This window comes from Neomonachus schauinslandi, chromosome 12 (assembly GCF_002201575.2).
Source record: "Neomonachus schauinslandi chromosome 12, ASM220157v2, whole genome shotgun sequence".
NCBI classification, from domain to species: Eukaryota; Metazoa; Chordata; class Mammalia; order Carnivora; family Phocidae; genus Neomonachus; species Neomonachus schauinslandi.
This window is the reverse complement of record NC_058414.1, coordinates 72,842,482-72,866,087: the sequence shown is the minus strand read 5'-3', so window position 1 is coordinate 72,866,087 and position 23,606 is coordinate 72,842,482. Positions and strand designations below refer to the sequence as shown.

Sequence of the window (23,606 nt, the reverse complement as noted above, 5' to 3'; positions counted from 1 at the left end):
TTGTTAGATTCCATAAATCTTGTGAACCAATTTCTTAAAATAAATCTCTATCTATCTTTGTGTATATGTCTTTATATAGCTTTGTATATTATTCTTTATATATACCAATATATTTGTGAATATGAAGAATCAATATATTTCTTATTGGTTCTGCTTCTCTGCAGAACCCTGAATAATACAAAAGCTCTGAATGTAAATTTAGCCAAGGCCAAAAATAAATTGTGACTGAAATATGCCTCTTAAAAAAAGTCCCAGTTAAGACATGGCAAATTTCAAAGCATCAGCCTCCTGGAAGTGTCCTTTACCAAATGAGAATATTAATATCCATCACACGAAGTTGTTGGGGGGCTCAAATTAGATGACACATAGGGTAGTTGGGGAGATGGGTTACACAGGTGATGGAGATTAAGGAGTGCACTTGTGATGAGCACTGGGTGTTGTATGGAAGTGTTGAATCACTGTATCATACACCTGAAACTAATACTGCACTGTATATTAACTAACTGGAATTTAAATAAAAACTTAAATAAAGCATTGGGTAAACTGCTAAATAAATTGTTATTAATTATAACTTTTATCTGAGGTAAGTTATGCATGGTGATGGCCTTAGAACAATGATCCCACCTAATCCCACTTTGCAATAATTGACAAGTGGAAGACCATTACCTCCCACAAACATACTACAAATATGTACACACACTATGTACACGCTCACCACACAGACACTGACATACATACCTGTTTTGGGGAAAAATAGTGAAGCTGACTGTTGAACTGTTAAACATTTTTATTGTGCAGGCTTTTAACCTTTACAGGACATGCAAGATAAAAAAGTGTAAAATATATCAGTAAGCATATAAAATTTCAGCAATCTTTTGGACCAGCAATTGATTTGCATGACGGACTAGAACAGACATGTCTTGGGATACACAGTTTACAGATTGAATCACAAAGCAATTTCCCAAGTGATTTTCCTCATATAAAGATAAAAATATCTTTACACTTAAAAAGTATGCAATATACTACATTTTCAGTTATGTACACAGTTTAAAAGTAAAACTATGTCCATGCCAGTGTCTGTTTTAAAATGCAAAACTTAAACGTAGGTAACAGGTTGATAATTAAAGTGTCAGGAAAACTAGAAGAGATGAAAAATAAAATCAAGCAGAGTTCCAATAGGTATATGAAAATAAAAATAAAAGCATATAACTGAAGGTTAAAAATAATGTCCCCAAGGTCAGCCTCTTAATATGAGCAGGAGGAATAAAAAGCTTTTAAATGTACCAGTCAGCTTTCTCTATGACTCAGGTTTACAGGTGAAATTCCTCTTTGAGTTCAGAAGAATTTGAATTTATTCCAGCAAAATTACCTCAATCTTTCATTACTGCCTCCTTCCCCATCTTCTTTCTGAGCAAAGTGATGCTTGGATTAGGTCCAAAGCTCCTGGCAGGGGGAGGGGCTGTGTGTCACAGCGTAACAGACGGTTACAAGTGCTTTACTTTGAAGGGGGTCACATTTGCAACAATTCTGACAGTCTCACACAATGGCCTCCATTTTACGAGCCCTTCCCCAGAGGCCCACTGATCAGCTGAAAAGGGAACACAATGTTCAGCCACTAAACCGCCCCAGTGATGGATTAGTTTGGAGTCAGGAAAGCGTGATTATTCTTGAAAATAAACGAAGTTGAATAGACATGCTGACCTCATTCAGTTGATGAGAGGCAGGGAAAGTTGGCTTCCACTCCTGCCAGCCCAGAGAGGGCTCAGTCCCATTCATTCACCTTAATTCGTTTCATGGGGTTGATGTAGACCATACTTGATATGGATAAAGATGCTGCGTGATCAAATGCAGACATGAACTTTATCCAGCTCTGTTTCTGAGAGTCAGAAACAAGCGTGGAGAATGGATTTTCTAATTTTGGTCTTCAGGAAGGCTGGTGACCTAATGAAAGTTAATGAGTTGGACCCTATTTGAAAAGGAAAATGTGAAGAACAGGAAGGCACTTAGGTCTCATTATCTATATAACAAATATTCAGGCACAGAAAGAATCACAGGTTAAAATTACAAGAAGTGTAAGGCATTAGTTGGAACATGTGACTGCAGATTATGTTTTCTAACTTGATAAAGATCACTAGATCCAATTGGATCATTAAAGTGAATAGCAACAATCTACTAACACTTCAGATGGTGGGGGAAGAGTTTGCTTAAAACCTGCCCACATACCTGTACACTTAATGGCCATAGCCAGGAATTCTTCCCTTACCATAAAATGATCAACATTTTAGAATAGGCACTTGAGGTTGTTTGTTCTTTTTTTTTCCTCCTCAGTTCTTCATATTTCTCTCAAATTACCTCTCAACAATAGGTCCATATCTCAGTCAATAAAACAATGGTCCACATGCAAATAAGAATGTAAGGAAAAATTTTTAAATGGGTTTAAAAAATCGAGACCACCAAAAAAAAAATAGGTGAAATAGCTCAGAAGAGACAAATAATAGTTATGAAAACTGAGTGATTTCTTTGTTCTGAACCAAGAAAATTCATTCATATACTGTTGCTGTACCAGCAACTTGAAACTTGAAATTGGCACCAAGAAAATTAAAAGGAAAAAAAAAGAATCAGGTATACTTCTATCCTTAAAATGTCATTTATATTTCTTTCTGCATGTTGATGCGAATATTGCTGAATATTTTGCCAACAGCCTCAAAGAACGGGTCACAGAAGGTGTGGACGTAGATGGAATACACACGGCTGATGCACTGAATCTCAATCAGGAAACTCTTAATGCACGGTACAACTGCCCAGATGTGCAGGAAAGAAAGAATGGCAAAGTAAATGCCCCAGATGAGGGCCATTGGGATGCCAAAGAGGGCAGACAGCAAGCGGTAAAACCAGTATTTTGTCACAGTGAAGGTGGTGAAGCTGGCCTTCCAGATGCCATCAAAACTGTGTGTTCCTTCTGGTTCTGCAATCACATCTTCAAAATCAATCTAAAAGGAAGAAGTGAGAATATGAACTTACAGTAGAAGAAAAGAGGAAAAAACACTACTGAGTATCCATAAATACATATTATCTTTAATGTTCAGGTTCTATATGAGATGCTTGAAGGTACCCAGCAGCGTCAGCATTACTCTGAACTTGTTGGAAACAGGTATTTGGGCCCCACCTGGACCTTATTGCATCTCTGGGGGTAGAATCCAGGAGAATTTCTAACATGTTCTCCAGATGTTTCTTTAAACTTCCTGCCTTTAAGTAAAACCTGGCAATATGGATAAGTATACAAGGTGCTCAGTGAAATGTAAATGACGTGACCTAAGCTAATTGTACTCCAACACAACGACACATACAGTGTTGAGTGGTAGTTAGTGCATAATTGATTGCTGACTCTTTGAACACTCCATGGGTAGAATTTCTTCAGCAAATTAGATCACTGTGAGCTGTGAGGACTCAAGAAGTCTCCATGGGGTGGTGAGACTTGGGCAGGGCTTGGAAAATGGAGTATGATTTGGAGAAGAAGGAAGGAGGGACCTTGGAAATGGTGTGAGCAAGATCCCAGGAACAAGGAAGGGTGGTACAGTGAGTGTCACCGGCAGATAGACCTGTGTGGGCTAGAAAGAAAAGTTGAGGCCAGTCTCAATTTTATTTTACATACAGTGGAGGGTCTATTGAAGATAGTGGAGTGGGGGAATGCAATGTGGTTATTTATCAAGGTGAATTTGACAACAGTGTACAGGCTGGAGAAAAGAGACTCAAGGCAAAGAGACTGTTGTTGTATCCCAGGTTTGAGATGGTAGGGCCCAAACTAGAATTGTGGCCAGAAAAAAGAAAATAAAAGAATGAATTTCAGGGATCTTAAAAGAAGACCCCACAGGATTTGGTTACTTCAAGGTTAGGGAAAGAGAAAAGCCTAAGATGAGCTTTGAGCTTTGAGATTCTGATTTGCCAGCTAAGGAAAGCCAAGGTGACATTAACAGCAAGAAGAAAGTTAGAAAGGAAGGCAGTTAAAAACATGTTAAGGTACAGCTTCACTTTTGAATTAAACAGAGTAAAGTTTTGAATAAAGACAGATGCAAATATCAGTGGTCCACACCAGTGAATCCTATAGTAGTCGTTTTTGCTGGCCACAGGAAGTAATCAAATGAGTTTGCAGTACATAGCACTTAACAGTAACCAAGTGCTTCTACATGCATCATCTCTATGTGATCTGGGGTTTCATACCAATCTGAGAAGGTGGTTTGTTATCCTTTACAAAAGAAGATATAGAAGTTCAGAGAGGTGAAGGTGCCTCGCTAACGTGAAGCAAACAGCAATGGTGGGACCAGAATGCAAACTTGATACCTTTCCCAATAGCATTCTCTCCCACAGTACCTGTTACCTAAACAGTGAATTCCCAGGAGCTTTTATCTCACTGGAAGGATTTATATAAACTCAACTGAAGCATAGGATTAAAAAAATTACCAATAGAACAGTAGGACAGAGCCAGCTCAACTGCTTGGCAAAGGCAGCTATATGAAGGGATCTAATGTAGTTTGAAATCCAAACAAGTTGATGACTGCCAGCATCATCAGGAATCCAGGCAAGCTCAGGATTAGGGAATGAGGTCTTGGGTGACTCCATGGAGCTTCTCAGTGCCAAGATGCCACCTTTGATTCAACACAATAAAACTTCTTTTGGAAAAAGTACATGATGCTTACCAATAATTAAAGTTTATTTTCTAGAACATTCTGTTTCATGATCTATTGTCCAATGCCTTAATAATGTAATATGTAAAAATGGTGTGTCTGCAATTATGTACATGAAGTCAAACAAATTTACTGTCATTCCAATTTTTTTCTTTGCCTCTTTATATCTAGACTCAGAGGTAAACATTTAGTTGTGTGTTTTAAAAGGTTGCATGAAATATGTGGCAAGTCAGATCAATCCTTTAATGACATTTCTGTGCACTTTACTTAATTGTCTACTGTGGGGTTTTGTTCTGACACTGTATTTTCCCAAAGCTATTAAGAATAAAAACCTGTGGTTTTTCTTCATCCAATTGCAAGATACCCAATAGTTTTATTTTTTTAAAAAAGATGACCTTATTTTGTAAAAGATTTGGTGAAGTCAAAAGTAATACACTAGAACAGACAAAAGATGAGCAATTGTGGTCCATGAATGCCCTGAAATGGGAACATACATTTTGAGTGTACAATGGGAGAGGGTACCTCACTTTTATTAAAAAGTAAAGATAGTCTGCTATCAAAGGAGGGCAGGGAGCACTTTATCAGAGTAGGGTACTTCCACCTCTTTACAGAGCAGAACTTGAAGCATGCCTGCCTTGAGATTCTTTTCCTAGGGAAGGGATAGTTACTAACATTTGTTGACTTGCTATTATGATCAGACACTTCTCATTTAACTCACATCAACTCTTAATATATTATTCCTACTTTATAGGAAAAATGCAAGGTTCAGAAATGTTAATATATTTTCCAGACAGATAAGAGGTGGATTTGAGTTTTGAATCTGGTCTGAAAGATACTGACTCTTTCTTCAATACCACATTGCTTTAGAAAAATATTTTTCAAATTTTCTCCAAGGCAGTTTTACTATTTCATAGTTAAAAAGCACATTAACAAAAAAGAGTTTGCTGAATTTTACTTTTCTGGTAACTGTAAGAATTCTCAAAACATGGTCTCTGAGGACGATGTTGTGATGAGGTTATGTACATCATATATATAATTGGTCCTTAGTGAAGATCTATGGACATATGAATGTGGGTAAGATTTCTTGATAACTTTATTTTTCTAAGCATAACTATAAATGCATTTTTCGACAAACATATTGGAAATTCTTAACTGCCAGTGAACATGATTTATCTTCAAGTGAATTTAGAGCAGGTCTCCAGGGGTGGACAGCAACATGAGAAAAATAACATGTTATATAAATATATTCAGTTAAGTAGTTGCTGTTTTAGTCCTGAAAATTTAAGATAGCTAAAGATTACTAGAAGTATAGCCAATTAGATACAGCTGAGAAAAAAAAGTAAGGCAGGTTAAGGAAACACATTGGAACCAGAAATAAAGCTTATTTTCTTTCTACTTCCATTTCTGCAACAGTAATAGTAATAGGTTTTTGTGAGGAGTACATGAGATAATTTATGTAAAGTGCTTACCATGGGTATAGAGCATTACAATATAGTAAATGCTCAATAAATAGTAGCATTAAAAAATTCCTTGCTGTGGGTGATTAAGCTTTTTAATTGACAATTATAATAAAAACTATCAACCACAAAGCACCAGTGGCTCAAAAGAGCTAATTTCGATCTGTAATGATCTTCACCACAATTCTCTGAGATACATGGCCTTTATTTCCATTTTATAGATGAGGGTGGTGTAGGTGGTTAAAAAATTGCTCAAGGTCACACAAATGTTAAGTGGCAAAGCTGAAACTTGTTCAACTTCAAGTGTGAGCTCTTTTTGCTTTTATATACCTGGGGTTACAAGCCCCTATAATAGTCTTACTTGCTTAATTTTGACCCACATAGATATGCTTCCTAAAACATTCGCATTTTGATTATTAAAGGAATTACTGTTGATTGTGTTTCCATTTTAAGTTAGGACATCTAGTAACTAGAATGTTTTGCATTTTTGGTACTGATTGTATTTTCTTGGCCCCGCACAGTATGTTCTCACAATCCTGGGCACCCAGCCAAGAACTCTCACTCTAATTGGCAGATAAGGAAACTGAGGCACAGAAGGATTAAAATGGGCCAGACATTCTCAAGGTCCCAAGTAAATCAGTGGAAAAGCTGAAATTAGAACTTTAACTTCCTGATCCCCAGGCCTAGGTTTAGCCCTGTGCTCAACACTATATCCCTAGGAACTTACATCTTTCTCACCATATCCCTTGTCCATCTACCCCATTCATATCTCCAGGTCTCCTGTAAGTCTCTCATTACCTTCTAAGGCATTGACTTGAAAGCTATTTCTATGTGAAGTTAGAAGGAATGTGCTTTTTACAGGATGAACATGAACATTTCTGTATATCTACCTAGGGTGAAGAAAACAGGAAGGAATATTCTAAAAAATATCTTCATTGCACATTTTGATATGTATCGATAATGCACTGAACCCAGGAAAGTTCTGCTAGATAATCAGTCATTCCATATAAAGTTAGTTCAAAATTCCCCATCACCCAAAGCACAGTTTCCTCAGCATTTCCATAGATGTTTAAAGCTAAAGGAATCCTTAAAGAAATGGAGTCCATTTGAGAAATTGATGGCCAAAGCTGTCAGATGACTAGATCAAGGATACCTTCCCACCTATGGCAGACACAGGATTGGAATTCAGGCTTAGAAACTCTCCTGGGCTCTTCTGCTACTGTCTGCTACACATCCCCTGTCAGTCTAGCTGCTACATTCTGTAGCCAGTGCAAAAGACAACGAGGCTTGTGTTGGAACTTGAACATCATCTTCCTCTCAAGAAGTCCCATGGGTCTATTATTGAATGAGTGATGGTGCCTCTCTCTGACAATCCCCAGTGTGTTCATTGTTCACATCCATCATTGGTTGATTTATCCCTCATTAGAACTATCACTCTGGAGTCCCATTTCTTCAGGGACTTATTCCTCTTACTCCTTAATGAGGATAGGTCTTGCCTAGACTGGAACTTCATCTGCTCACTTAGATTTGGAGCAGAAGAGGAATTAGAGATTTGCTCTAAGACAAAAACAAAAACCGAGAGATGCAGGTGCCATTTATATTCTTAAAATGGGATGCCTCAATGAGGTTGTCCTGCTTTGCCAAGAACTGATTTTCTGTTCTGTAATCTATGGAACAAGTTGCCCTTCTGGCAAGAATCATTATGCAGACCTCAAGATCAAAAGCATAAATGTGTTTCAGTGATATTTCTATGTCTTAATAGATGCTTTATAAGGAATCAACAGTTTATATTACTAGATTTTTATAAATGATATTAAATTCCTTTGTGCAGCATTGACTTATGATGCTATAATTTCAGAAACATAAGTCAACAAAAATCTAGCAGCAGATGTCAAGAAAAGCAATCTGTCTTGTGTTTTGATAATACTTTACTAATGTAATAAATCTAAGAAGGTTTCATCTTGTTAAAAGTATGTCACAGCCATATTTAAAACATTTTTTATATGTACACAGGATTAATAAAATACAGGGTCGTTTTTTGTCCTAAAATCTGGACATTTTATTTCTGAGTAAGGAATTTTCAAGAGGGAAACTTTAAGTACATTTAGGGTCTCATAAGCAATGAAGCTTGCATATTCTGTTTCTATGAGGAAATATCTTTTTAGACTGTTAGTGGAAATTGTCAGTGTATTGGATATACAGAACACATAATTAACAATAAACAAGGTGGTTTCTGAAGACTTGGGTGTTGTCTGCCCAACATCCACAGAATCCTGATTTATTCAGGTAATAGCAATAATCCTTTGATCTCACAGATAAGTTAGGTTGGTTTGGACTTGCCAGGGTAGTGTTAGTCTCCTTGGTGAGAGATTGGTTTAAGGAAGACATGTGGCCCAGTTCTGGCTAAGTGGAAATCTGCTGGGTGGGACTTCCGGGAAAGCTTTCTCTTCCTTATGAAAAGAGACGGCAGGGCTTGATATGGCCCTTTGCCCTTTTATCCTCCTTAGAATATGTATGATGTGGTGCCTTGATGTAGGGAAGTCATCTTGTGACGATGAGGTGACATGTATGTTTTAAAGGCTAAGAGTATAAAAGATGCTGCTTTTGCCATTGTCAACCTATAAAAACAATGCCAGTAACTGGCTAGCTCTAGACTTCTAAGGTAGCACATATATATATATACTTATTTTTAAGCCACGCTATTCAGATTTTCAGTTACCTATAGCAGAAAACATTCCTAAGTGATACAGTAACTAATAGTCTTTTCTGTCGGTTGACATAGTAGTTGTATATTTCCACATTTAGAGATCTGAGTTCAATTTCTAAACTCAATGTATCTTTTTAGCACTACTAGACTCTATTCCCAGAATATGCTCCTAAACTGTATCACAAAATGTTGGCTTTACATTAACATTTAGTTCTAGTAAAGCATAAATAAGATGATAAATTAACTGTGAAAGAGACAAATTAACATAATTGTGATAGCATCTAAGATGGCTCCCAATGATTCCTTCTCCCCTACTTCCTGGTATGCATGCCCCATGTAATACCCTCCCCTTGAGTGTGGGCTGGAGTTAGAGATGTGGATTTAGATAATAAAACATGGCAAGAGTGATGGGGTGTCACTTCCAAGATTAGGTTACAAAAGACTGTGGCATCTGTCTTGTTTCCTTTCTTACTCTCTCGCTTGTCTGCCCTGCTAGAAGCCAGTGCTATGTTGTGAATTGCCCTATGGAGAGGTCTGTGTGTAAGGAACTGAGGGAGGACACTGGCCAACAATCACTGAGAAACTGAGGCCCATAGTCCAACAGCCTGGGAGGAACTGAATTCTATCAGCCATGTGAGTGAGCTTGGAAGTAGGTCCTTTCCCAGTTGAGCCTTGAAGTGACTCCAGCCCTCATACCTTGGTTGCAGCCTTGAGAGGCCCTGAGCCAGAACTACTAAGCTAAGCCACGCTTGGAATCCTGACTCTGAAGATAATAAATGTTTGTTGTTATAGGACACTGAATTTTGGGGTAATTTGTTATGCCACCAGGGATAATTAAAACAATTCCAAAGCAACCACCTTTATTTTGATTATCATTTCTAATTTTCTTTTTTTTTTTCATTTCTTATATTCTATTTCCTTTCTCTTCTCTATTACATAATTCAATTCTCATGCTTATAGAAAATTATATACAGTGAATAAATATCCTGGTCAAGCTCTATTACAAAGCTGTAATCATCAAGAGAGTATGGCACAAAAACAGACACATAGATCAATGGAACAGAATAGAGAACCCAGAAATGGACCCTTAACTCTATGGTTAAATAATCTTTGACAAAGCAGGAAAGAATATCCAATGGAAAAAAGACAGTTTCTTCAACCAATGGTGTTGGGTAAATTGGACAGCCACATGCAGAAGAATGAAACTGGACCATTTCCTTACGCCATACACAAAAATAGACTCAAAATGGATGAGAGACCTAAATGTGAGATAGGAATCCATCAAAATCCTAGAGGAGAACACAGGCAGCAACCTCTGTGACTTTGGCCACAGCAACTTCTTGCTGGACACGTCCCAAAGGCAAGGGAAACAAAGGCAAAAATGAACTATTGGGACTTCATCAAGATAAAAAGCTTTTGCACAGCAAAGGAAACAGTTGACAAAACCAAAGGACAACCAAAAGCATGGAAGAAGATATTTCCAAATGTCTTATCAGATAAAGGGCTAGTATCCAAAATCTATAAAGAATTTATCAAACTCAACACCCAAAGAACAAATAATCCAATCAAGAAATGGGCAGAAGACATGAACAGACATTTCTGCAGAGAAGACATACAAATGGCCAACAGATGCATGAAAAAATGCTCAACATCACTCAGGATCAGGGAAATACAAATCAAAACCATAATGAGATACCACCTCACACTGGTCAGAATGTCTAAAATTAACAAGTCAAGAAACAACAGATGTTGGTGAGGATGTGGAGAAAGGGGAACCCTCTTATTACACTGTTGGTAAGAATGCAGACTGGTGTAGCCACTCTGGAAAACAGTATGGAGGTTCCTCAAAAAGTTGAAAATAGAACTACCCTACGACCCAGCAATTGCCCGACTGGGTATTTACCCCAAAGATACAAATGTAGTGATCCGAAGGGGCACGTGCACCTCAGTGTTTATAGCAGCAATGTCCACAATAGTCAAACTATGGAAAGAGCCCAGATGTCCATCGACAGATGAATGGATAAAGAAGGTGTTGTATAGATACACAACGGAATATTACTCAGCCATCAAAAAGAATGAAATCTTGCCATTTGCAATGACGTGGATGGAACTAGAGGGTATTATGCTAAGTGAAATAAGTCAATCAGAGAAAGACAATTATCATATGATCTCACCCAGGATCATAGGGGAAGGGAGGGAAAAATAAAACAAGATGAAATTGGAGAGGGAGACAAATTATAAGAGACTCTTAATCATAGGAAGGGAGGGAAAAATAAACAAGATGAAATCGGAGAGGGAGACAAACCATAAGAGACTCTTAATCATAGGAAACAAAGTGAGCGTTGCTGGAGGGGAAGGGTGAAGGGATGGGGTAACTGGGTGATGGACATTAAGGAGAGCACGTGATGTAATGAGCACTGGGTATTATATAAGACTGATGAATCACTGACCTCTATCTCTGAAACCAATAATACATTAGATGTTAATGAATTGAACTGAGATAACAACAACAACAACAAAATAAATATCCTGGAATTCGCTCTTGGGGCAAAATTCAGAAATATATGAAAAGGAAAGAGCATTTTCAACTTTCTTCAATTCACGTCAAACAGAATGTTAGAAAAGTTTTAGGCTATTTATGGTGTAATCATCCATTTACTTAAAGTGGCTTGGATTTATGACCAGATATGTACCAAAGACTCAGAGCCAGCTCCATATAGAAGGCCCATCACCAAATCTGGACTCTTAGGCTTAATACTTGTGAGCGAACTAACACAGGGGTTCCCAATTCCTGAGGGTTCTCAGCAGGGACCATGTGGCAAAGGAATCAACTGGGGGAGGGTGCTTGTTAAAATGCAAATATTCAGGCCCCATTTCATTCTCAAATCAGATTCTCTGGGGCAGGACCTGGGGAATCTGTATTTTTAACAAGATTTCTCTTCTTTTCTCATGCAAAAGACTAAACCAGAGTTATGCCTGCCCCTTTGGATCTGGTAACAGCTCCTTTTTGTCCTTGCTACTCTTTCTTTTCCCTCCATGCCTTGAAGCCCTAGTTTGCTTCCTGCTTCTCTCTGGAAGCTCCTCATATGCTGGATGGCATCTGGAAGTTGGTGGATAATGAATGGAAATTCCTTTTGAAAAGCTTTTCCTAATTTAAACCTATAAATATGTATTATTGGACGAGGATGAATGACTTATTTATTATGAAAAACACACTAACTGGCAATAGAAATCCTGATTTATTTTCATGATTCTAAACCCAGTATAAACAAAAGTATATTTAAAAATACCAAATATGTACTTCTAAAATTCGAACGTATGTACCAAACCCAGTCATCCAGAAAGAAGGTTTAGACTAATTGCAAGCTCCCTTCACTGTTCTCACACATATTTCCAACATGCTGAGCAGCCTTTGAAGTCAACAAAATAAATGTGCACGAATGTGTGGGCGTAGAGAGGGTTGAGAACTAGCACAATTAAATGTTACCAGAACACAGGAACTTTACCCTAATGCCCATGTGTTTTCTCAGGGGCAAGGGCAAATACCCACGTGTTTACTGGGTCACTGAGGGAAAAGGCTACAATGTTCTTGCAGCACCAACTAAAAACAGGAGGCCTGGATTGTGTTAATGCCTGCAATTACTTGGATTCCCAGGGGATCCCTATGCAGCCCTAAGAAAAATGTAAACCTGGGGTGGGAACACTGATGTGATTTGGGCTGCCTTGGGGTGGCAGGTACTAGGCAACTTCACCTTGCACAAGAACACAGGGTTGCCTCCTGGGGAGGAGGGGAGATGTCTGCATTACTAATCAGGGTTTCAAGCTGGAAGAGGGTAAAATGGGGGTATTTATCTACCTCTCTGAGTGAGAGGAGAGGGTTGGGGTACAAGGGGAGGAATTCAGAGAAGATCTGCAGTCCTTGACCTGGGCCTCTAGCTGGGACCCTTGAGTCTCTTCCTTTGGACTGACCTTCCTCTTGTTGCTTTCCAGACATTACAGAAGCCTCAGAATAATGATACTTCACATTTATAGTGCCCTGTTTCACTCATCTGCTTCTCTTCACAAACTTGTGAAATTCTAGGTTATCTTCATAATAAGAATGGAAAATAGTCCTTTACTTTCCCACTAAGAAGAGGTCACTTTACTAATAAATGACTGGACCAAACCAGGACTTAAAGGGAGGTCTGGGTCTGTTGCACCCATCTTGGTATCTTCCATGATACCTAGTAGTACTATGCACACATTAATTAGCAAATAAATATTTCTTCAATATGTATACTTTTTAAAAGGAGCTATAAATGTCCATCAGAAGGATATAGGCATATATATAACATTTCACTAACCACCATATTATCTCCTATTCATTCTTTGCCTGCTATCACAGTGCACTTTTATTTATCTATTTTTTTGGTATCCCATTTTATTCAAAATGATGTTCTTATTTACCATAGCCCTATGATGCAATGAACATTCTGATCAAAATGAAGTGGAGGGTTGGTTATCATTTAGGTGACTTGGGCACCATGGAAAGGGGCAATTCAAGCTCAGAAGTCTTCACCTTTAAGGAAAGATGATTTAGAAAGTATTGATTAAAGGGTGTTTTTGCTTGGTTGGGTTTTGCCCCCAGTGATCTGAATACAATTGTGTAAACCTAGCCTAAAAGCAGGGGGCATGCAGTGGAGTATGGTGAGGTGGGGTCTTGGAAAGGAAGCAGGGGATCAGCAGAACACCCCAGTGGGGAATGGATAGGGAGGGAGTAAACTTGTTTTTTCTCCCCATGTTTTCCTGTCATGTGTGTGTGTGTGTGTGTGTTTTCCCAGGGCAGGAAAGGAGGCCTACAAGTAATTTGTACTTTAGAGTGAATATAGGTGACTATGTTTACTTTCCTGGCGGGAGTATAAGAAAGAGGTACAGAGAGAGGCAGAGCATTAGGGTGGTAGATACAGTTGACCCTTGAGCAACATGGGTTTGAACAGTGTGGGTCCAGTTATACACAGATTTTTTTTTTTGATAAATACAATACAGTACTGTAAATGTGTTTTCTCTTCCTTATGACTTTCTTAATAACATTGTCTTTTCTCTAGCTTGCTTTAAGAATATAGTACGTAATACATATAATAATCAAAATATGTGTTAATTGACTATTCATGTTATCAGTAAAGCTTCTGGTTAAGAGTAGGCTCTTAGTAGTTAAGTTTTGGGGGAGTCAAAAATTATACATGGATTTTTGACTGCACAGAGGGTTGGTGCCATTAGTTCAAGGGTCAACTGTTTATTCAGAGGCAGCAGACTTTTACAGAGGCCTTGGGATGCAATAACTTACATTATGGAGCACTATATGCCTCACTGGGTTCACATCACATCCTGTATGTATGTGAGGAGCGGCAAGGTAGGAGTTATCTTCCCTATTTTACAGACTAGGAGACTGAGCCTCAGCGAGGTTGTAATCAGTGACTGGACCAAATACAGGACTTATGTCTCTCAGATCCTCATTCACTTCTCCCTCTATCATACCATTCTCTTTAACCCCACACCAAAATTCTCGTTCTGTTTATGCAACCCTGCTCATTCAAATGGAATCACATAGGAATTTCTGAATCCACATGCTCTGGTTGCTCTTTCTTGCCTGTACCCATGCTTCCCATCCAAACTAATAGAACATGCCTCCCTGACTCAGCAAATAATGATGGTCACCAGGACAGAGCAAGTGATCCAAGCCAGAGGATGTGGCTGTCCTCCTGCTGTCAAACCTCCATGCTCAGCATTACCCTCACTCCCCAGCAGCCAAGCTCCTCTATAGCCAGGATCCCGGGGTCATTTGACTGACCATGTTACCAGGGTCCCCATTGCCTTGTCATCATTCTCTGGCTTTTCCAGATTTACCACACCATTATATCTTATTCCATTCCTGTAGGGCCAGTGATTATCCAACATTAGTACACTCAAGAAGTTTCTGGGGATGTTTGTTAAAATGCAGATTCCTGGGCCTTGGGATTCTGAATCAGTGGTTCTAAGGTAGGGTCCAGGTATCTGTACCCCCTCCCTCCATTTTGATGCAAGTGGTCTGGGGAGAACACTTTGAGAAACAAACTGCCTTAGGATTCATTCTCTGCTAGGTGAGAGGCTCTGAAAAATCTGACACTCATTTCTGAGTGGGCATGACAGTAGGTTAGTTACTGTGTTGCTCCGTACTTTTGAGAGGCAGTTTGTTCCCTGGTTGATAGCACCAGGGCTGGGTTTGAATCTTAACTCTGCTCTGTTATCTCACATAAGCTACTAAGCCTCTCTGTCTTAGTTTCTCACCTGTAAATTGGTGGTAAAATAGTACTTCATAGGACTGTTCTATATGCTAAATGACTTAACCTATGCAAAATGTTTGGGACAGTGCCTGGGCAATGGCCGGTGCTACATCAGGAGCTTCTGGCCCAGGCACTCCAACCAGGAGAAGAGGGGAAGTGTCAGGGATTTCAGTAACAGCGTTGGGAGAAATGGAGGAGATATTTTGGAAAAGGAGAACCTTTTGGCATTTCTGAAATCATTTCAGGCAGGTGAATGCTTATTTTGCATTCTGCCATTATGCAAACAAGAAGGATTAGGTCATCTCTATCAAGTGCATCAACCTTCTGGAGTTTATTATAAACATGAGGCACACGGCAACCAAATATGCCCTGGGGAAGAAGATGCCCCAGCTGACTGAGCTCCTGGATTTGTCAGAAAGTGGCACCAACATGAAGTAATGGGACTCTCTTTGCTTTAGATTAATTCCTTTTTGCCTTCTTTTTCTTTTTCATTCATTTGAAAGTAGCCAACAGGTTTCTCCATCTTTTGCTCTTCTTAGGAGAGAGTATGAATTACCCTAGGGTTTGTATTACGGTTTGAAAATTTAAGTTAAATTTCCCTGTTTTGATAACAAAGATTTACATTCCTAGTTTACATCCTGTTATGCATTGAATTGTGTCCCCCTCAAAAAGATATGTTGAAATCCTAATCCCCAGTACTTCAGAATGTGACCATATTTGGAGACAGGGTCTTGCAGATGTAATTAGGATGAGGTCATACTGGACTAGGGTGGGCCCTTCATCCAATATGGCTGGCATCCTTATAAGAAGATGGTAATGAGAAAACACACAGGGAGAAGGCCGTGTGATTGGGGTTATGCACTGCAAGCCAAGGAATGCCAAAGATTGCCAGCAAACCACCAGAAACTAAGAAGAGACAAAGAAGGATTCCCATACAGGTTTCAGAGGGAGCATGGCCCTGGTGACATCTTGATTTTGGGCATCTGGCCTCCAGAACTATGAGCCACCCAGTTTGTGATACTTGTTAAGGTAGCCCCAGGAAATGATTATACATCCCTTTGAAAAATTGCTAAAAACTATCCTCCATGATGAGATGATTTCCGGGTTCCAGAGCGTTTTCATACTTCCTCGAGTAGGCTGTCCACCCTTTTTTTCTGGGATCCCAGGTAGAAACCTAAAACCACATTCAGTGTGCCTGCAACCAGCTGGTTCTGAGCCTTCTTCAGGAACCCAGAAATATCTCTTCAGTCCACATAGCCTCACATTTTTATGGTCACAAAAAGTGCCTAGTTGTAGATGGCTCAGTACAAAGCAGGCTGCATATCTTTTGATTCCTTATTTAAATCTTCAGGCTTCTGGTATCGATTTGGTGGCACTTATTGAGTGTCACCAAATGAATGACATGGAACAGTGAATAGTGTAAAAATAGGCCATGCAAGGGCTAGTGATAGGAGCCTTGAGACTGAAGCATTGAACTTGAACAGGAAGGAGTGATACCTTGGGGGCACTTGTGTGTGCCATCCTTGAGGAGAAATAACTTCAGCCCTTGGAAGTGTTGGAAGTTCTCTTTCTTAATAGAAAAGTCCTGCATTGGTTAATGCATGGAAATCTTATTCGATCCAAACAGGCAATTATAAGGATTCATTCACTTTAGTGAGCAAGCCTTACTTCCTCACTCAATTCTGTGTTTACACTTGGAGTTTGTTATTCTTTTAAACTTCTGGGTGTGTCATGGGACAAATATGAATGATTACCACAGTAGAGAAAATAAAAGCTCTTTCCATTCTAACAAAGACATAAGAAACAGAAATGTCTTCACCATTTTCAAACTACCTATTGGTTCGCATAGACATTTGTTTGAACCAAAGCTTTTTAAACAGTCTTAACTCCTTTTCAGTTTCTACAATTCACTTCCTGATGGAAGGGGTTGTTTCCTACCATTCAGTCAAGTCAAACTAGGGTTACTAATAACTTTCATCTTACCTCACTGCTGGAATATTTTTCCCTCCAGTGCTTGGAGTCTGTTTATTAAACAAATAGAAAATGGATGAAATAAATCTCTGCAGGTTTGAACATTGCTAGGCAAGTGAGGAAGAGGATCTAAACTAGAGATCTTGTCAGATGTAAACAAGGATAATCATAGCTCATATGTGGCTCCCAAGACACAGCCCCCCACCTCTACAATGGGGTTTCTCTGAGCACTGTTGGCATTTCGAAATGGATAATCCTTTGTTGTTGGGGTGAATGTAGACATGCTGTCCTGTGCACTGTAGAGTGATTATCAGTATCCCTGTCCTCTACCTATTAGAAGCCAGTAGTACCCCCTAAACTGTGATAACTGAAAATAACTGCAAACATTGCCAAATGTCCCCTAGGAGGGGGTGCAAAATTATCCCTGGTTGAAAACCACTGCTCTAGAAAATCAGAATTTGATGTGGTGAGATAGGACTTGAACTTTAGAAATATTTATAGCCTAGAATGCTTATATATTTATTGCAGGAATTTTTGGTCTATAGTACTGTGGCCTTGTGTGTTCATTCATTCATTTATGCATTCGATATTTATGAAGCACCTACTTTTTGAGGATGGAATAAATCAAACAAGGAAACAGAGCCAGAATAGGGTTGATGAGCTGGTTATGGGTCATTGGAAAGGGAGTAGTGCAAATGAAATAGAGATGGCCTCTGGCTGCTCAAGCTCACTCAGGAATCATTACCAAGGAGAGGTAATGTCCTTCTGTGGTGCACTACCTTAACTGTTGAGGAAGAGGAATTCATTTTCTTGCTTTTCTCCAAATTAGTAATCATGTGAGTGTACACTGGAATTTTGAGTAATTTCTTTCAGGACAGTGGTCCAAGCCCTTCCCTGCTTTAGGGCCTTCCCACCCGGCCATTGGTTTTGCTTGTAACATTCCTTCCATCACTCTTTACTTGGCTAACTCTAAGTTATTGGTCATGTGTTAACCTAAATGTTCTTTCTTCAAAGACTTCTTTCTGGTCCACACCCCTTTTCTCACCTGGATTTTTTTTATTATTATGTTAATCACCATACATCATTAGTTTTTGATGTAGTGTTCCATGATTCATTGTTTGCGTATAACACCCAGTGCTCCATTCAGTACGTGCCCTCTTTAATACCCATCACCAGGCTAACCCATCCCCCCACCCCCCCTCCCCTCTAGAACCCTCAGTTTGTTTCTCAGAGTCCATAGTCTCTCATGGTTCGTCTCCCCCTCCGATTTCCCCCCCTTCATTTTTCCCTTCCTGCTATCTTCTTTTTTAATTTTTTTTAACATATAATGTATTATTTGTTTCAGAGGTACAGGTCTGTGATTCAACAGTCTTACACAATTCACACATACCCTAGCACATACCCTCCCCAATGTCTATCACCCAGCCACCCCATCCCTCCCACCCCCCACCACTCCAGCAACCCTCAGTTTGTTTCCTGAGATTAAGAATTCCTCATATCAGTGAGATCATATGATACATGTCTTTCCTGATTGACTTATTTCGCTCAGCATACCCTCCAGTTCCATCCACGTCATTGCAAATGGCAAGATTTCATTCTTTTTGATGGCTGCATAATGTTCCATTGTATATATATATACCACCTCTTCTTTAGCCATTCATCTGTCGATGGACATCTTGGCTCTTTCCATAGTTTGGCTATTGTGGACATTGCTGCTATAAACATCAGGGTGCACATACCCTTCGGATCCCTACATTTGTATCTTTGGGGCAAATACCCAGTAGTGCAATTGCTGGGTCGTATTCACCTGGATGTTTTTATCATCCAGCGTATCTGACATTTATTTATTTAATGGTTTGAGTGAGTGTGTGTGTGTGTGTGTGTGTGTGTGTCAGAGAGAGAGAGAGAGAAAGAGGGAGAGAGAGATTATTTCTGCTACTAGACTATAAGCTCCCTGGAATATAATAAGTACTAAGTTAATATTTCCTGAATTAATGAATGAATTAGTGAATGCTGCCATTTTGCTACATTATATTTCTCTCTTTCTTCTATTTACAAGAGTAATAACCTGATAAAATCTCCTTTTGGAAAGAAGTTCGGAATGTCTTATTATCCTGTCCAAGGGTTAGTAATTGCATTTATTGATTGCACTAATTTATTCTAACCCAGTCACAGTAATTTTGGTAAAAGAGTGATCAAAGGTGATTAATGACAGTGAAGTCAGATTAATTCAGTTTTTGCTTCTCATGAAATTTGGGTTCAAACCTACAGATGTACACATAGCTTTGCTTAGGGAGCTGATGAGTTCCTGAAGAATGTTCAGTTGGTCTGGAATTCAAACAGCTTCATGTTTACCTTCAGAATCATACGGTTTGGGTGCTAAGTGATGGGATTAAAATCAGACAGGGCCCTAAATTTGAAACTTTTTATGGATCAGAGAGAAATAAACTATAGCTGGCTAATGGGAAAATCTGACTCAGAGTAATACTGCTTCTGCTCTGTAGTTCTTAGTCATCTGATCCAATTGTTCACAGATGGGCTGTTAAAAGAACTTCAGAAATGTGGCCACATGAACTCGATGAATTTGACAACTGTCAGCCCTTGGAAAGTCTGAGCATTCTTATTTAGCTAGACCTTTTTAAGACCATTGCTCTAACTAAAGTTGCAGGTAATGATGCACTCTGTTATGTGAACTAAAGAGGGATTAACTGGTTACAAAAAAAGATTCCTGAAAGTTTGTAACCTACTTTGGAACTGATTTTCTGATCTATCTTGGAACACAAAAAGCCCAATTTTGAGGCAAGGGCAATAAAAGGGACCACACAGTTCTGAGCACAGATGAGAAGGGGAAATGAACTCCAGCTCTTGATCTTTTTAGTCCCAAATATTTATTTGTGGTATATTTGCACTCAGCATGCTATCTGTTGATAGCTCGGTATTTCAAAAATGACTAGCTAAATCCCACAGCCTGAATATTTTTTTTTTTTAAAGATTTTATTTATTTATTTGACACACAGAGAGAAAGCACAAGTAGGCAGAGAGGCAGGCAGAGAGAGAGGCAGAAGCAGGCTCTCCACCGAGCAGAGAGCCCGATGCGGCACTCGATCCCGGGACTCCAGGATCATGACCTGAGCCAAAGGCAGTCGCTTAACCAACTGAGCCACCCAGGCGCCCCCCACAGCCTGAATATTAAGAATGAGAATGACCATTGGTAAAATCTAGGAAGAAGGTAATAAACGTAGTATAGATGAGGGGTCTTCCACCATTCTCTCTGCATGGACTTCATGTACCTTTACAGGCTTCCACTCTTTTATGAATACTGGTCAAACAGATCACAGAATTTTAAGAAATGAAAGCAACTTAGGGACCATCTAGTCTCTTCTTGATTGCTATAGGTGAAGAAACTGCTGTCCAAGGGTCCAAGTGACTTTTCCAAGGCCCAAGGTACCACTTGAGGTCAGTGTCCAAGAGAGGGCTAGAATTCAGATTTCTTCTGAGGCTCAGTTTCCCCATCTGCTCTGAAGAGTGATTGGCATCAGTAAAGCACTTCTTAGTGACTTGAGGTCTCTTCTCTGCACCAGGCACTGGAGAAATGAAGGAGACCTGCCTGTCCCTAGGTCCACTGAAGTTTCTTGTAGCCTCTGCACCATTAGGAGAAAAACTAGTGCATGTCGTTAGCTCCATCTTAGTATGCCTGAGCCATGAACCCAGGTAGAAGAAGGGGGAAAAGGGATGATACTGTAACCAGATGATCTTCCTCTTGGGGAGAATAGAAAGAACAAGCAAAGAAAGGGGAAACAGTAGGGCTGGATTACATAAGTGACATGAGATTTATCCCACATACAAAGTCTGTCTTTTGCAGCTGCTACAGTAGAGTCCCAGAAAGTATTTTTTTGTAATAGGAATTTGAGAGACAATACCATATTCCAGTAAAAATGCTAAGGACTCCCCAAAATGAGGACCTAAAGAAGTAATAATTTCCCCACTGTGGCCCTTATGGTCCTGAAGGTTTTATCATAGCACATGTTTTTATTATTAAGAAATTCTAACTGAGAGTCTAAACCAGATTCAATTCCAGCATTAGCATCACCTGGGGAGCTTTCAAAAACAAAACAAAACACAGTACGGTAGGCCTGGGCCTCATCATAGTTTAGTTCAGTTAGAATTTCTAGGGATTGGATAGACACAAAAGTATTTTGAACTGTTCCCCAGATGATCTACAGCTTGGGTAAAGAACCTCTGGTCGAAAGTCACAAAACAGCCACCCTTTGCAGAAGCCATACTCTCTCATGAGTTTACGTCACAATAAGGGTTTATACAAGCTGAGAAATTGTATGAATATGCAATGTGTAGGAGGGAGTGGATGGGCAGGCTTGCTGTAAAGATAATGTTTCATACTGACCTTTTGGTACATACAATGCATGCATTTTGCAGTGTTCTACTTTTAGATGTTTACCACTTGCATTCTCAACCACTGTTTAAAACAATGCCATACTAACACCTCTTTGCCCCAAAACAAACCAGGTATCCTGATGGAATAGAGGGAAGTGTTCGTAAGTATGCCGGTGCTTAATTATGAGACTGTATGTCAATGTTGTTATACACCTAATTGTAATTGTAGAGGTAGAGGGATTTGAGAAGTTACATAGACAAGGAATTTAACACACAATCATTTTAAAACAACTGTGACACATTCCTGGGATTAACCATTCTTATTACTTGGAATTTCTTCTCCCGGGTAACCTAATACTTTTTTTTTTAAACTAAGTGTACAACCCTTCCTCCTTTTTCCTTGTCCTGAATGGTGATTGTGTCCGAGCAGTATTTTTCTTGTAAGTCTCGTAATAACCTGGCACACCTAAAGGCAACTGTCATGCCACGTCCCCTTCCAGCTCTTCTAACGGATTGTTCAGACAAAGCAGTCCCTCCTCAGCCATACCTGAGAGTTTCTCTTCATCCCTATCTCCTTCCTTTTGTTCTTCCTTAGGATCTTTCTAGCATCTCTACTTCCCTCATAAGATCAAAATAGGAACCCATTCTAATAAGTCTGACAAATAGCAAATGAAGTAGACAATCTTGTAGGTGACATTTCTTCTCATTACATTGTCCTTTTGATTCCATCCCTTATACTTCCTTTATTTTATTTTATTTTTTAAGATTTCATTTATTTATTTGAGAGAGAGAGAGAGCTTGAGAGAGAGAGGGCATAAGCAGGGGGGAGGGGTAGAGGGAGAAGCAGACTCCCCGATGAGCAGGGAGCCTGATGTGGAACTCCACCCCAGGACCCGCAGATCATGACCTGAGCCAAAGGCAGACGCTTAACTGACTTAGCCACCCAGGCACCCCATTTTACTTCCTTTAAACTATCATTAAATTATTGAGATGTTTAGTGTTTATGAACAACTGGTAGACTTAGTTTGCATCCTCTATTGCCCAAGGGGAATGGAGCACGGTGGATTCATTTAAGGGCACATTTACAATAGTGATTATCACCTTGGAGATCTTGGTCCCTTGGGGACTGTGGAATTATGAGCATATCCATTACACTCACCAAGAATCTTGGTTTTCCACATCATAAGCTCCCACAGAAATGACAACCCTTTCCTGGTATTTTCTTATTTTTCATAAATTTACCCATTTGTTTCCTATTTAATATCTATGTTTGTTATTTCTAGTCATTTAACATTATCTCACTTTGTATATAGGTCTTTATCTTATTTTTATGGGTTTTTGGTATTTGTCAAAGTCACTTTGATGTTATTTTTATCACAGATGTTAACAAGATCATTGTAATTGGTGTCATTTTTAAGTTGGGAGTCCTCTTAACCTGTTCATTCCAGTCACTGATAAAATATTAAATGTGCTAAAACTGTGGTCCTGGCTGTATGTTAGATACCAGTGACACCTAAAATTCTCATTACACATCATCACCCTTTTTTGATGGTTACTTCCTAGTCCTGTCTATTCTTAACTGAAGAATGATCCTGATTTCCTATACTTAGCTTGTTGATAGGGAAACTATTTGGAGTCAAATCGAGAAGTCTTACTTTTATACATGTTATAGTAAATCCACCTCCTCTCACAGGAGGTGAGAGAAAGAAGCACATCTGGAAAAGGAGCTAACATTCGTTTCACTTGGCACAGACATCAACAATGAAATGAATGATGTCTGATCCTTTCTAGAGACTTCTATGTTTTGTCTATTCTTGTTTCTTATGAGAAGGGATCTGAGATCTATGAAAGACCACCTCTGAGGTACAAAGAAACTTCTTTGCTGTTGGAATAGTGGATATTAATGGTCACCACCTCCCAGCTAGTAAAATCTCCGATCTCTGTGTACTTAACATCTAGAAATAATAAAGCCAAAGAGAAGGAAAAAGAGGCTTGGGTTTCTCAAAGCTGTTGTTTCCTTTAGGTGTGGAAGGTTTGGATTTTTCTTCAGGGCTGTCTCCTGACCTAGTCATTCCTCTGATGTTTGCCATTGTCCAGA

The 23,606-nt window shown here is 39.3% G+C and overlaps 1 protein-coding gene across 4 annotated transcripts in view; it reads right to left on the bottom strand.

Annotated features, from left to right (window-relative positions):
- Positions 1-772: 772 nt before the first annotated feature.
- Positions 773-23,606, bottom strand: part of CAV1 (caveolin 1) — a 35,429-nt gene continuing 12,595 nt past the window's right edge. For all 4 annotated transcript variants that reach the window (XM_021699363.2, XM_021699367.2, XM_021699366.2 and 1 more), the window contains exon 3: positions 773-2,990. In XM_021699363.2, the coding sequence (XP_021555038.1) occupies positions 2,649-2,990 (342 nt within the window). In that variant the 3' untranslated portion in view covers positions 773-2,648. The remainder of the gene's footprint in view (positions 2,991-23,606) is intronic.